The 16,687-nt window shown below is 37.6% G+C and overlaps 1 protein-coding gene across 1 annotated transcript in view; it reads right to left on the bottom strand.

The window, feature by feature from the left end:
* LOC148052340 (uncharacterized) overlaps positions 1-16,687 on the bottom strand; it is a 68,497-nt gene that overhangs the window by 10,193 nt on the left and 41,617 nt on the right. Inside the window, exons 9-12 of the mRNA XM_087733549.1 lie at positions 16,128-16,264; positions 13,625-13,801; positions 11,664-11,802; positions 9,981-10,092 (exon numbers count right to left, since the gene is read on the bottom strand). Of these exons, the coding sequence (XP_087589675.1) occupies positions 9,981-9,992 (12 nt within the window). The 5' untranslated portion in view covers positions 9,993-10,092; positions 11,664-11,802; positions 13,625-13,801; positions 16,128-16,264. The remainder of the gene's footprint in view (positions 1-9,980; positions 10,093-11,663; positions 11,803-13,624; positions 13,802-16,127; positions 16,265-16,687) is intronic.

Raw genomic sequence — 16,687 nt, 5'->3', positions numbered from 1 at the left:
AGTAGGCTAATTTGAATATTAACTACCTGCCAACTTCAACACACCTCCACAATAAAAATTTCCTTCCTGACTTGTTGGGGAATAAGAATGGTGTGGCTCTTGTATAATGCTTTAACTTTCTTTTTTATGACAGCAAGTGTCTGATTATTCCCAGGTGTTCTTGATTTCTTCTTTCTCTGCTTCTGTTGCTATGAATGTGGCCATTAGGGCAGCAGTCATAAAGGATGTGTTCACCACTTCCTCCTCTGTCTGTCTCTTAACATAGCCACAAGTCCACCGTCTTCTATCCACATTAATTCCCTGAGGTATCCACACAGTATTTGTGTTGACTGCCTTAATTTTGATCTTCTCTAATCATTCCCTGCCAGATGGCAGTTAAAGTTTAATGGTCCCTGTAAAAATAGTTCCCTTTCTTCTTTTAATCAGTCACGTGTGTTTGCTTAGCTAACTGTTAGATGTTCAGAAAGCATGAAGGGACCACCAACACAATTACTTCAAAATACACATCCGTATTGTGATTTCAATGTTATGTAAAAATAAAGGGTTATAGGGTAAGCAAGATTCCTGGAAATTAGCATGGGCTACACAACCTTATTTTTTCTGTGTTTCTTTAGGTATATTGGAAAGACAAAAGTAATAATTTGTGACATTTCATATAACCAAATGTAGATTATTTTTAGTATCTTCTAGGCTCAAATGTTTGTGTATGCTATGCTGGAAAGCGTATGAGTATTATGCTTTTAGGGATGAATTGAGCAATACACTTAAGCAGATGCTTAACTTTAAGCATATGTGTATGGCTAATGATAGACAATACAGCCTTGAGCAAGGTACTTTGGCATATGCTTAATGTTAGGCTCCTAAGTAGTTCCACTGAAGTTATTTACCTTCTTGCATGTTTAGGACTACATATCGACACCTAATGACACAGAACCTAAAATTCTCCAGGATGTGTTTACTTGATTGAAGCTTATTAGAGCTTTGAGGGTTTTGCTGAATCAAGAATTTAATTCAATTGCATATTCATGCTATGCCTAAGTAGCAAATCACTTTAGAGGCAAACGGTTTAAGCCATATCAGACACCTATGGAGTGAGCAGGTATTATTGTGCCATTGAGGAATATGGAGAGCCTGGGAAAGTGACAGGCTAGAAGTCTAATCCAGCTGACAGTGCTCCCAGAGAAAAGATTGCTGTGGAATTAAATGGAGGCTGGATCAGACCCTGAATGTCTTGCCTAGAGCAATACAGGAAATATATAGCAGAGTCACTAACAGAACCCAGATCTCCTGATTCAAATTAGACTTCTTTTGTATCCAACATCTGTGTACACTGCAACTGCATGTGTCATTGCAGCCTGCGCGGGCTAGATTCTAGATTAAAGCTCGCGTGAGAACGCCTACGCATACTGCAGGCATCACACCCACCTACACATCCCAGTAAGATGAGACTAGCAGAACTGCAGACCATCCTGTGTTATTCTGCCTGGTGGGAGACTGAGAAAATAGGGATCCCTGTACCTTCTGCCAAAGCATGTTTTAACAACCATCTCCAAAACAAGTTACCAGATACGACAAAGTATGCACTGCAACAGTACTCCCTGCCCCATTTTTTTGTTTTAAATAACAGTGACGGAACTCAATTATATGGAACTTCTGATCACCTTACTGCTTTTTGATTTTGCCATGTATGCCTGGGAGTTGGACAATAAAGGGAGTTGCTACAGCTCCAATTTTTCCCGTTATGCCTTAATTAGCGATAAGCGATTTGGCTCTAACATAACAGAAATAGCTATGATATTTTGCTTAAGATTTTGACCTGAAAGGAAAATTTTCTGTGCTTCATCCAGGTATTTTTCCTCAGTTCCATTTTACATGCAGCTTTTTTGGGTAAGATCTAGGCCAGAGAGCAGAGACGTAGATGGGACAGTTTGTATTATGATAATAACAAGATGACCTCGTTGAGATCAGGGCCTCAGGGTACTGGATGCTGGAAAAAAATGTAATAAAAGCCAATCCCTGCCCAAAGGAACATGGAGTCTAAATACACAAGCTATTTTGTAAATCTGGGACACAGAGAGGTTGATTTGCCCAGTGTCAGACTGTGGCTGTTGCCAATGATTCACTCTTGATCTCTTGTGCCTTAGCCAACGGCCTTAACCCCAGCAGCATCCTTCTTCTCTATTTATATTTAATTAAAATGGCAGCAGAGCCCAGCTTTGCTAAATTTCCATATGTCTGAGCTGTAAAATCTGTCAGCTGTGGAAAAGTGGACATACCTTTATTTTTCTCTCCCCTAGTTTCCTCTTCTGTTTCCGTATCAGAGAAACATGCACTGGTTCCTTCCCTGCTTGGCTAAAGATTGCAAACATATAAACGATCAAAATAGAGCTTGCTGGGCTGATGATGGCTAATAGCAGGTGTCGAAGTGAAGGCGTTCCCCTACGGACACAACCCATCACAGTTGGGCTGATGCCCAGTTCATAGGAGGGAACATGAATCTTTCAGATGGAAAGGGAGATAAATTGCATCTAAACACTCTAATGATGATAATGTAGAGAGACAGATGTGGTAACTGAGTGTTAGAATCCCTCCATACGCTCTTTACTTCTATTATACTATCACATTATATACTATTGACTAATATAAGCCAGATACAAAAACAGAATGTTGTTTGAGTTTATCCGCTGGACTTCTCCAGATTTGTGCACCTTATAGATAGAAATATTTTTCACTGGCAAACTGACACAAAGGTCGCTTTTACAAGCTCATATGAAGAATGCCTCGGAAAGCACTCACTGGCATTTGTTTCAGCTGCGCAACTTTGGTTAAAACATTTGCACTATAAAAATTGAGACAATTGCAGCTCAGAAATCCTGATTCTGGGCAAGGGATTTTGTTTCCTTGCCCCCAGTGTGGCCACTCACACCTTTGCAAAGAGGGTGCTACGCAGACTTGTAATTCAGAAGTGGTTTGGATCTGCTTTACATAAATGTAAATGACATAATGATTTCACAAGGTGAAAGGCAGCAGAGGAGGAGGTGCAGAGCACTGCCAAGTGAGTCTAAGCATGGAGGATCTGTAAGAACCACACAGAACATTTGTACACCTGATATAGTATATGCCAGTTGTTAAGGCAGAAAGCCAAAGGTAATGAGCACTGTGAGAATTGTGAGAGCTTCTTTTTGGCCCAGGTTTTGTCTGTAATTGAAGCCCTATCCTCTACTGATCCTCCAGGTGCTATTGGAAAGATTTTATCCAGGCTTCAAGGGAGAAGCAATCCCTAAAGAGCGGAGGAAATTTTCTTTACATTATAGCTCTGTGCTAGAAGCAAGCTATGGACGTGACTCATGAGTATGCTTAATAGTTTTCAAAGAAAGTGAAATTCCTAAGGGAGGTTTTGATTTTAATTTAGAAAGTGATTTTTATGTGTGCTGCAAGATGAACAGAAAACTATATGTATGTTTATGTATTTATGTTATTAGAACCCACCATGAAATGTATATTGAAATTTATTAGAATTTATATTTAAAAATATTTCTATACAGTATTAGAAAAAAATAAGGCCAATAATAGCCATCCAGGAATATTCTCCATCAGTCTGTACTCTCCATCAATTTTAACAATAGGCTATTTTTTTTTCTTTAACCAGCTTCTAATGTATTTGCAGACCAGGAATGGTTATAAGACATTCTAATCTTACTCCCGAATAATAGATTTTAGCTTTTTTTATCCTAGTGAGCTTCTTCTCACCTACAATGTTGAATTTCAAGGAGCTAGTGCCTACTCTGTGATGCTGAAAATTTCTTTCTATTTCTCTGTCAGTTTCCAGCCTTGAAATATTTTTAAAGGATAATATATACTTGAGAAAATAGTCAGACTGAGAAATCAAAGACTAACTAACCTGGCAATCTCATTAAAGCGCAAATAGTAGTCACTTAGCTTCCCTTGCCTTCCACATTCTGTCTTCCTTTGTACGGTTTTACTTCAGTTACAAACTGTTTAGGACCAACACTTGCTTTTACTTTTGACAGGGGGCCTGGGACAATTGTGTGCTGCCTAAATAATCAAATCTATTTTTTAATCTATTCATTTTATTGTTTAGGTATGGGCCATCTGAGCTCAGAAGCATCCCTCAGAAATGTCCACTTGGGAAAAACATTCCAAAACTTTTAAAGATATGGTAGCAATCCTGGAAAGCACTGAATTTATAATTGACAAATCAGAAAGATGAACAAAATAATTACTGAAGCTGTGGAGAACATGCAGGCTTACAGATAATGATAATGGAAAAATTGTTTGCTGATTGTTCTATTCCCCCCCCAGCCTCCCAGGAGTTCAGTGATGTACTATAATGAAAGGGAGGAACTGTTAATTTAATTTGAAAGTGGAAATTCAAAACAATGGACTTCACTGCAAATTGGAAACAATGGAAACCCCTGTGATTCAATCATTGAAAACCAGACTGGCCAAAGCACTACACTTGATTGCACACCTGCAAGGATGAGGCAAACTTCTGTCTCAATTTGTTACTAATGACATTGATCTGGGAAGACACATATTTAATAAGTAACATTAAATGCACTATTTCTGTTACAGGACAGTGCTAGCTGCTAGGCAAATTATGGGAAGGACCTCCTTTGGCTGTCCATAACTGCTTAAGGACATCACATAATTCATTTCTCTGTTTATCAGTAATGATTCTTTGAATCATACAAAAACAAGTACACTGGTAGAATTAAAAAAAAAAAGCAAACAAACAAACAAACAAAAGAAAACTGAGATAACACCAAATTATGCTTTAACACTAGTGCAAGCAGACTAACAAGTCTAATATCAAAGAATCTTCCATGCTACCTAGTATCTTTTTACCTTATGGTAACAGTAAGAAATAGTTTTATCAGAATGATATTTGCATTTGGTTTTCATGCAGAAGGCTTTTCCAGGAAACAGAAACCCAAATTATAGTACTAGCTGAGAGAAACACAGCAAAGCAAATCCATTTTTCTCAGAAGAAACAACGTTAAAGAAAAATTAGTAGCTGTACAATGTATCACTGCTTCTGTCAGAGTTCATAAGTGGAAGTTACACTGGTATATTAAACTGGCAACTTACCCTCTTTGATTATACTGTATCCACCTAACTCATGAGGAAAGCATAAGAACATTAAAGAACTGCTTTTGCACCTGTTATCCTTATATTACGTTTTGCATTTTTAATGCTTAGCGGAAGCCTTTGGTGTTTAAAAATCTTCACCAAATGTATCCATGCAGCGTGGAAAAAGCTGAAGTCATTAAACTGCATGTCATACAACAGAATCATCTTGCATTTAATTACTAGATTTCTAAAGCAATTACTAAATTTGGACCAGGTGCCTGCCTAGAGGGAAGCCAAGTTTTCATTCCATTTTGAGAAATTAGCCTCCATTGTTTTCTCCACGGCCAAGGAGCGTGCAGTAAGAGTGCTGCTTAGCATAGGTGGCCAGCAGCACGTGGGACGCCGTGCAGGATGCCTGGGCGCAGGCAGGCACGGCACGTGTAGGAAGACCTGTCATGGTGGAGCAGGTACAGGTGCTGGCTTCACCTGCCCCACAGGCTGTGGAAGGACTGACACGACAAGCTAGCCTTTCTGCAGGAGTCAGAACAGAGCCAGCCTTCCCTTTTCGATTGCATATAACTATTGGTGTCTTTGCAGAGGAGTCTACGTCCTTGCATTTTTCTGTTATTTTTCCTATATGTTCCCATGATAACTTGACATAGAGTAAATATAAAATTTGTTTTTAACTACAAACAGGCATTTAGTAAATGCCAGAAGTAACGTAACACTAAAAGTTTGGAAACAAGAAAACAGCAGTTTTAGCAGAAGTGTGTTAAAGAAATTGGCTCATCTAATTTAAAATAGTAAAATGACCAAGTTCCAGGGCTGAATTATTCCCAGAAGTAATATCATTACTTCACTCAGGAAGCATTACTCAGTGGGATTATAGCTGGAACATTTTCGACCTTAAGGATTCATCTTCAGAAACATCATTCTTGGAGTGCAAAAGATCCTGTACCTCCCAGTCCTAGAATAGGGTTCTGTTAGTAACTCACATTTCTGTGTATTACAAACTTCAATTTGCTCGTGAGTCATTTTGCTGTTCAAGAACTGTATAAACTGTTAATTTTACATCAGTAAGGGTTAAGAGTCCAAGGAATTCAGCTTTCATTGAACTGTGGGATTTCCCTACACGCTCTTGAAAATCCTGTCTCCAATATTATAATACTTCACTTTTTTGTCCACAGGAGAAAATTTCATGCAGTTACTTATGGTATCCCCTGTAAGATGTGGTAAGGTATCTCCAGAGATAAGAGATAAGGTAGTCTCCTACGATGAAGCAGACTGTTTAGTGTGGTGAGGAAAAGAAGTTGGTTTAATTTATTAATTTACAAAAATACTCAGAAGATTGATGCTAATTCAAGTGTGCAAAGCTGCATGACATGAAGAGCTTTTTCCCCTGGTGTCTTAGACACACCGTGGAAATTTATTGCCTGGTGAGATAAACTAATGGATTGACAAAAATATAAACTCTACCTAACAGTAATTGCAGTAAAGCAGTGTCTTAGTCCAGAATGCAATAGAGAAAACATCACATTCATAGTCTCCTATCTTTCTTTCTATTACACAAGAAATCAGATTGAGCAAGATTGTGCTAAATTCCACTCATAAATACTGTGTAGAAAGCTGACAGTCTTCAAGCTTTTATTATTTTACTTTAAAACTGATACGGAGGTGGTGGTCTTGAATTGTTGTTGATAAATATTTTCTTCTGGAAAAACATGTGAAGTAACTTTCATTATACTAAAAGTTTAACCTCAGTTAAATTTATTGTTTCTTTAATGTCTGCCATTCTTCTGTGATTGTGAAAATGTGGTGCTTCCTTGGAGGATCACTGTCCACATGGAAATTGCGTTGGAATTAGGTTAAAGTAGCTCTTTCTTTTAAGAGAAAGTCAAGAAACTGGAACTAAGCTATAGCTTTCATTGTATTCCTCTCAAAAATACTGTTGCTGCTGCTAGTGGTGGTTTTGTGCTGAACTACCAGTGTAAGAATTACGAGTCATTAGAAAGTCTTTCTGTATTTGTCAGAAAACTGTATTTTAATGTCAGGAGTTCAGATCACTACTCTAAGCCTGGCTCCTTATGTACCTGCATGCAACCCTGTAGTCAGCACTCCTATTATCATGTCACTGCTTCCAAGTGTATCCTTGACAGATCACTGCCATAAATATCTCTTGAGGTGAAAGTAATTTAGTTATGTAGATCTCTGTATTATTTCAGTCCAAAAAGCTCAGCTTAAATGGAGACTACCAACTGAGTTAAAACGTTTTTGCGATATGCACTGATGTGAGACCAACAAACCTATTTCACTTAGGTGCCTTAAGTAGACTCAGATCTTTAGTTTTAGCTGTGCTGTTAGATTTTCCTGAAAGCTCCCTTATCCATAAAAAACAAAGTAAGAGCAGAAACACATTTTCTTGCGACCTGAAGGCATTTGGCTGTTGGTATTTATCTTCTTCCGTTTACAGAATAACGAGTGGGGAACATACCGTCCTTGAGTCTGAATGGTCAAAACTTACATTGCAGCATGCTCTCCTCCCTCTGTAAAGGTACAAGCTGTGTGATAAACACTAAATTCAGGCCCAGATTCTTCCTTCTATAGCAGTCAGTGGAAGGTGCATACACAGATTAAATGCTAAAGTAATATGGCATTGCATCAATTTGCCTTGGCTGAGAATTTCAGTTCAGAGAATTGTCAACAAACTATAATTCAGTGCTTTAGCTCTTTACCATATTCATATTATGAAAATAATAAGACCTTTCACTCACATGGTGTTAAACAAAGATTTAGTAGGAGGTGTGGAGTGATCTTGGATGGGAAAACATATGAAGGCTGTGCACATACATCTCCTGAGTGAGCTGTTTATTGTTTCACTTATGGTACCCCTGAATAATTTCTGTTGGGAGCAGGGTATTGGCCATACATTCACAGAGTTTTGGGCAGAATTCCTCCTGGATGCTAATTTGCATCCTGATTGTGATCTAATGGTTGCTTCAAAATCAGTATTTTCACGAGGTAGTATGGTTCTTTATAAAAAGAATCACGGTTGAAAATACATGACATTGCAGTAGCTAGGCCACACTGAACAAGTCAGATGAAACAGAGCTCAGTTTTACACCAAAATTGTGGATATTAGCTAATTTACACCTATAAACTGGGAATATTGTAACTTCTATGAAGGAGTTTAAAATCCATGATGTTGATTGTAATTTTATTTTTATCTTTCACCACCAGCAGAGGGAGCACCAGTGATTAAGCTGCACAAACCCTGGAGGTTTTGTACACTGATAACACTCCACATCCTCCATCAGCCAAATTCTGCCTGCAAACACCCAGACAAAACTTCTGGTGCTGTCAGCAGGAACCGAGGAAAAATATCTGAGGGTAGGACTGATCCTTGAATGTGTTCAAATATTCATGTTTTCTTCAAAATAAACTCTTGTCTACCCCCCAATCAAATGAGTAGCATCATATTTATGGCTTTATGAAAAATACATGGCACACACGAATGGTATTTGGAATAAGATCTGAGACCTGACTACACAGACCATGGCCATCACATCTTGTGAGCTGAAGGCATGGTCCAAAGATGTTTAGCAAATTCCATTTCTGATTTTGTAACTTAAACCACAGTTCCGTGGGAAAACATATTTCAAATACAAAAACTGTAGTTACTCAAAACCTAAGATTTTGAAAGATGCTGGAATGCATTTCAAAGTTAGCATTTGTTGCAGTTGACTTTCAGACTGTTTAAAAATGTCAGAATTATTAATCAGTCCTCAACAGATATTTTAGCATTTTTCATTCAACCCTCAAATCTAACAGAAAAATGGAGCTTCACAGCTGTTGAAAAAACATGTAAGAGAAGATTGGATATAAAGCAGTATAGCTCATCTCCAAAGTGCTGGATTTTCTTTAAAACTTTTGCTGGGGGAAAGCAGTATAGAGAACCTCTTTAAACAACTCCTGATTGAGTCCTAACATGCCAGCGAACATGTTAGGTGGCTGTGTGACATTTTACCCATTTCAGCAGTCATCTTTACCAAATATGAACATATATATTGTTGCCACTTCATATAAAATAATATAAAGCTGCACAAAAATCTTATATCAGCTTGGATTTAAGCTCATTCTACCAGATTTTCTCACAACAGCAAAAGCACTTAATTTGAGAGTTAAGCTAATGTATATGCCCAACAAACATCACCCTAACAAAGACATTTTAGACCTGACGAAGAGGCTGTGCACATGAAACCTTTTTTCCTTCAACCCTATCAGCCCCTCTAATGGAAGATACTCTCTCTCACTACAACCTTACATGCTTGTAGACACAGCCAAAAACCCCCTAGCAACTCAGTTCCTGCCCAGGATCATCTCAGTTCAGTTCATCTCAAAGACAGACGTCTAAAACGGAAAACCTAACTATGATCATCAGCCTGACTTTTATCACATTATTTCTAATGCACGTAAAGCAGCAGTAAAACTGGGGAAAATGGCAGTTATGGAGACTACATATTACAGGCAAAGAAAAGATCAAGAATTTCACTGGTGATCTTGCAAGAAAACAAGTGAGGGATCTCAGAGTCTCTGTGGGTTGCCCATCACTATGGTATCACACATCTATCTGTTGGAGAAAGTGCCTAAGGAAGCATTGCTGCAAGTTACTCTACGCCTATATAACTTGCTAAGGATCCAGTTAAAATGCCTGGCATGTGCGAGGTGGACACGTGCTATCTAAAGCGTTCACAGCATTGTATAAGTAAATTATACTTAGTCACCAAAATCCATTTAATGTATCCACTCTCTGCTACATGTCACTGTCACTCCTGTAGTATTTACTTAGCGATTGGTGTCAAGAATATGACAAAATTAAATCTTCTTACCTCAGGTGGCATTAGAATAATGACAAAGCACTCTTCAGTATCCAGATCAGCATGGTCCTCCCAGTTGCTTATTTGGTTGAGGGCTGGGCATTGGTCAAAGATTTTTTAGTACCTGCAAAGAAAGAACTCAAACTTCCATATCCTTCCTGACCAAAAGTTTCTCTGATAAAGGTCAATGTTACTGTGTCCAAATGGCTTATTCAGTGTGCTGTACAGCCATATGGGCTAAGCAAAAGTCAGAAGGCTTTATTTTGTTAAACAAATATCATTTTAGCCAGCTTTGAAGAAAAGGCAGAGGACGGATTACCAGTGTAACTGGATCATGTCTTCTGTTTACCACCCTTACAATACCTTCTAATTCTTAGGTTAATTAATTAAATGTTCATGCTTTTTCAAAAAGAAATTCCTGAAAACAGCAGTGCAGTTTGGTTTGCAGCATGTGATATTATTAATTCATATGCATTCAGATTCATAATTCATATTCAAAATTGCTGTCACTAATTGGATTCTTTGAAAGGGAATTTGGAGCATACTTTCACTGTATATTTAACACATTCATTTTTTCCATTTTGCTATATCTGATTCCTTTTGAAAGTTATTTACCATTTTTATAATTTACCAGAATTGTTTACCATGTAGGAAAAGAACCAACAATTTCAGAATTCCGAAGGCTAACTTAGTGGCTCACTATTGTAACTCAGTAACTTAAATACTGAGTATTTATCTTTCAGATAGCTCTAGTCACTGGATGTTAATGAATTACAAGATATTTACTAATGTAACTAAAATGGGTCTGAGTTGTTGGATCCATAAGCTATTTTTGTTTGCATTCTGAAAAAGTGACTATTTCTCTTAAAAAATTCATTGCTCTGCAGTGTTGCTTTCTGATCACTGGGTGTGTCACTACTTAGTTAAATCAGAAACATTTTTTGCCAGTAATACTGAATGGTTAAAGTTTCTACATGCTTTAAGTGCATACATATTCATAAGCAACATGATTGTTAACTTTCCTATAGCTTAATTTGCCCAAGTCTGCTACAATGTTTTAATTGAAAATGACAAATATGCAATGATACTGTAGCTTGTCTGCTTTTGGTTGTGATCTGTAAGTGTATGTGCTATTTAACAACCAATAAAATATGACAGGCATATACAATTCTGTCTGAGCAGGAAAGGAAATTTTATTGCTCAGGTTTTAGTCACACATGCCCTACATAAAGTTGTACAGTCAGATCAGTATTTTATTGTTATTTACCATATGTGTTACACCCCTTAGGCATGAAAGCGCAAGTTAGACAGAAAGCATTAACCTTATCTACGGAAGAAGAAATTACTTCAAATAAGTTTACAGTCAAAACAGCCTTTCTTTAGGAACAAAACAAGAAAAACTGGAAACAAACCTACATCTCTCATAGATCTCAGCCAGAGAAGAAAGGAGCCAATCTTACAATCTTAGATTTATTAGCTCCTTTCTTAAACACCATATCTCCTCTTACATGCTGAAATACTTGATGATGCACTACCACAGACCACTGAAATCAATAAGTAAACTGCTATCTCCATACCCACTGTATCCCCCCAAAACTCCTGGTGCTCAGGGTCTTCTTGGCCTAACACAGAGGAAACATTCATAATCTTTTGTGGCTACATACATAAATTTATGCATAAATTTATCAGAATCACCAGGTATGTTGTGCAGGGGTAGGTCGGCGGCGAACAGTGAGCTCAGCAGGATACATCTGCACTCTGTTCACGCTTTTCAAGTTCCTTGTACATCACAGTGGGAGAGGGCAAAAGGAGAGGTGATGATTTTGAGGCATTTCTGCAGATAGGGAAGGATTTCAAAACAAATTCCACTGGCTTGTTATCTTGGAATACACCGATCATATTTTCTTTAATACACATATGAACCGGAATTTATTTTTACTGATGTACTACCGGCATTTATCTCCACCAGTTTAAGAAGTATGTTAACAGCCTGCAATGCATTAGAAGAGCAGGATATGAACCTACACAGGATATGAATTTATAAATGCTAAAGGAGTGTAGTAGTAGCAACATGTAAATCAAAGTTCATAAAGCCAGGAAATATCTTACTTTAGATCAGCTGATACAAAGTAGCAACATATTTATTGTTTAGGGGAAACAACAAGTACTTTTGTGGGACCAGACTGAGGTCCTGAATGATCAGTAGGCAATGCCCTGACAAGGATTAATACATGATAGAAGAGAGGGAGAGAAAACAAGCTGTATTTCAGATTCCAGCATGCAACACACCAAAACCACTGAGGAAGGCCTCTGGAAGCCAAGTAAGGAAGCTTGTCAGATTTTCTGTTTCTTTGGGCACTTTACCTGTCAAGACAAACTGAAAAAAGGAAGAGCTACAATACCTTCATTTAAAATGTTCCAGGTAGCTGAGATATTTTTAAGCAACACTGGCTGAAATAATGGAGGAATGAAGAAATAGCACCAAGAATCTTTAAGACATTTATCCTGGATAAAGTTGCTGATCTCAAGCTTCAGATAAATTAACACAGCGCTTGCCCAAGCAAAACTTCAGTACAAGTTCCTTAGAAAGTGGGGGAAAGTTCGATTTTCTCTGCAATCACATATTCCCACGGAAATAATGTATTTGTATATGTAGTTAATGCTTGATGGATTTATGGCTGACTATAGATGTCTGAAGATTACAGAACTATTGCCTGAAGAACGAACCCTTGAATTGAGCCATATTAGTTGATAATATTTTTTTTCTGATTCTATTTTTTTTGAATCAAAGTGATTTCAGATTTCTGAACAACTACCCATAATAGGAAATAATCCGCCCGAAACACTGGAGAGTGTAAGTAGAAGGTGTTAATTATAGCTAAATGCCCAATTCCCCTCCCCCCCTCTGGGCTAAACACTACAGTTTTAGGTTGCTTTCATTTTAGTAACCATTTGATCTTTCCCAGGAGAGGATTTTGTACTATTTCTTTTAATCTTCTCTGCATGCAGTTCAAAACTGGATCACTGAACTCAATTTTAAGTTAGTGTTTGCATTTATGAGCAAAAGATCGCAGGATCTACAACAAAACAAATAAAAATATTTATAAATATCAGTTAAAGAAAATTGTGTGAAGTAAAGTTAGATGCATATGATTGAATGATGCTGTTACTCCCTCTGCTTGCTATGATCTGTGGGAAAAATATAATTTAAAAACCTTTGTAAAGCACAATAAGCTTTTACCATAATGCCTTTTCAACTAATGAACAATCTAGCACGTAATTTTAAAATTATGTTGAAAATAAAACAGATTGATGTTTCGCTCTATGCATATGAGGATCTTCAGTGACTAGAACCAATTAACCAGACAGAACAAAGTTAAACAAACACATAAATCTTTGCAGGGTGGACATCTATGCAGTAAATAATGCAACACTTCCATTGTCATCAGATAACGTGCACTGTGCTAACTTCCACTGAGCCAGATTTTGGCACTAGCATCAGTGCCAGAAAGGTGTATCTTGTAGCTTTTGACTTCTATGGATCAAAGGTCTTCAGAAATCAAAAAGCCTCTGTTGCATCAAACTGGATGAGATTTAAGTTAAAGTGGAAACAAGCCATGCAGTCATCTAAGAAATTGTGAAATGTGTTTACCCACCTCAAAATATTGCTCCAGATCTCATTCCTTTTGTAAACATGTCTAAAAATCCAAAAAACTTATTTTCCACGTCCATTGTTTTAATAAAGTTCCAAAGAGACGTTCATTTCCCAACTTCCTTCTAGCGCTGCAATAGCAAAATATGCTGCTGGTGTTAGCCATAGCCATGTCCACAATCTGGGTTCAGACAAAGCGACAAAGCAGCTGTGAGACCCAAATGCACAAAGGAGAAGTTGCAGCAATATCCTAATCATGCTTACAACAGAAAAACACACTGCCAAAAATATTGAATAAATATTTGACAAACAAAGGAAAAATCAAGATATAAGGAAAATAAAAAATAACAAAAAAGAAGAAATGAGAAATGTAGCACAGTATGTACTGGTTTGGACCCCACAGAATAAGGACTTCCATGCATCAATATACCAAAACCAGAGTTAGTAGCCTTACTTTTAAAACCTAGTGAGGCAAATTTATACTCAGGCCCCATTAAAACTGACTAATTTCAAAGCTGTTGAATTTGGGAACATTGTATCGTATAACTGGAAGCAGAAGTCAATGTACTGAGTGTTGAGTTTCACTAAGATGAAATATTAATTCCTGTTTATTCTGAATGTTGATTGTTTTAATACCCTGAATTTAGATACAGAAGATTAGATGTAATGGGTTGTTTCCATATGTCACAAGTAACCCATTTGCTCTTTTAACTGTAAATTCTGCAAGCATTTTTTTTCTTACCTAGCAATTCAAGCAAATGATTTAAAATTAAACCATTTTTCCAGCACCTGTAAAAACGTGCAAATGATAGAACTGGCAGTATGATGATTGCTTTACAGATAAGCATTTTCTTCATCATCTTCAAGGACACCCAGATTTACGATCTAATCACTCAGCCCTTTAACTGGATGCATTTGAGTTTGATTAAAAAAGAAAACAAATAGCAGTGCAGATTTATTAATGAAATCTGCGTGACCTTTTCACATATGGAACTCTCTCAAAATAGTCAGTTTAAAATGGAGTACGGCCTCCTTAGCTGCTTTAGCTTTGCCTGTCCCGGTATGCAGCATGTTTTTCGTGTGCTTTTTCACATTGGCAAGTGCAAATTTTGGAAAGCCATCTCCCCCCTCCCCCTCCTTGAACTTTAATTGCTTAACCTACATCCTAATTCAAGTTGCTCATAAACCTTAGCCTTTGTTGTAGGTCCGACAGCTGCGTTATGTCAGTAGCAAGTAAAACCTTCACAAAGTTCCGGAATGCTGCAAGACATTTTATAGGTACTGCAATAAAAGGCAAATTGAATTTACAAAAATGCATTTGTCACTGATTAAAAACTTACAAAGTTAATTGGAAACACTGTGTAGGTGTTGCCACACAACTAGAGGTGTAACTGGTGGTTTTAATTCATTTGGAGCATGGGGGAGAGTAGCCGTTCATGTAAGGCCAGCAATCTTACTCATATTTCTTTTCCCTTGAACAAACAGGGTGTATTTACTGCAAGACTTCCATGAATGGTCAATATTTAGCAGCATTAAAATGTTAGCCAAGGAGTAGTGACCACTTTCTGGCTCCGTTTTCAAGGCTGTATCAAAGTAAAGTTTGCAAGTACCAGTCAGTGCCCATTAGTAATTGCAGCATCCCTTGGGAAAGTTTTCCAGGCCTCTTCTCTTCCCCCTTGTTTTACGTTGGCAAAGTTGACACTACTGGAACAATCATTGCTTCAGCAAGTGAGGAGGGGAGAGGGAGGTAACCAACAGCCCAGGCAATCAGCACCCTCCCCCTGGAGCTGAGTGAATTATCTCCACATAATCCACTTAACCTTTGCCATTGTGGGACCTGGGAAGCTGAAGGTATTTTTAAACTTGAGTCTTTTAATTGCCAGTTTATAGTGTCACTAGTCCAGCTCAGCTGGAAAGAGGATGATTGGAAAATAGTTCTATGAGGCAATAGCTTTTCACCTCGGCTAGGAGTCCTAATTATTATTAGTTTCGTCGCTCACTGTCTTCTGTGTCTGTGGGGACAGTGATCCACAGTGAATCCACAGGTGACGGAGATTCTTTACCATAATATTAATCCTGGTTAATACAGCTAAAATGTCATAGATTTCAAACTACTTACAATCTTAAACTCAGGTAACAAATATACATTGTCATTAATTGCCAATATGCAGAAAAATCCAAACTAACACAAAATATTGTGGGAACAGCTCGGTAACAGCGAAGTTGAGTAGTATGAGAAAACTGCTTTGCAATTTCTATTCTTAGCAATCTCCACTTGCTAAAATAATTTATTAAAATCCCACTTAATCCCCTTATCAGACTTTAAAGGAAAACTAAAAAATGCCTTAAGCAAATGCTGAAGGATGCTTGTTGATAGTTTTCCAATGACAAGCTATGGAAAATTCAAGTAGAAAGTGATCAGTTCATTAGACTGCAGTAGGCTGTGAGAGCCTTCTGATATATTTTTTTGGTGTGTCTGCTTAAAATTTAAACAGATTAGTGCTTACCTATTTTATTGATGAATATTCCACTGTGCTGGACTGTAGGTATGTCCACATTTCAGTGATCATCAAATCAAGCAAGCAACCTTGTATATAGTCTTAACAGAGATACCAAGAAATGGAAAGTGCACCTTTTCCTTGAGCTGGGATTTCAAAAGAGATAGGCATTAACAAAGTTTGGCTTCTTTGGAAATCTAAATCTTAGAGTCCCTGAATTGTATAGGTCCATCTCGTCCCTTTAAGATCTCTGGGTAAAAATGGGATACTAATACCTTTTACAAATACTCAGGTAATCTTCAGCCCTATAGTTTTTACTCCTCCCTCTCTTCACAATTTTAAGTTTCCCACTCACTGGTAGAGACAAAGAGAGCACATGGATGTCTTCCACTGCTGGTTGCACTCATGCAGGAACGTGGCAGTCCACTGCAGACCTACGTTGTTAGTTATTTTTCAACAATAGAGATAATCACAGTCCATCATTCTTATACTCTATATACCAATCCAAAAAACCCTAATGGTACACACTCCCAAAGAAATTCTGAAGGGGAATTACTAATTCAGCCATC

Source organism: Nipponia nippon, unplaced genomic scaffold, assembly GCF_047370975.1.
Source record: "Nipponia nippon isolate SJK-2023a ecotype South Korea unplaced genomic scaffold, ASM4737097v1 scaffold_5, whole genome shotgun sequence".
Taxonomy (NCBI): Eukaryota; Metazoa; Chordata; class Aves; order Pelecaniformes; family Threskiornithidae; genus Nipponia; species Nipponia nippon.
This window is presented reverse-complemented; position numbering and strand designations above follow the sequence as displayed.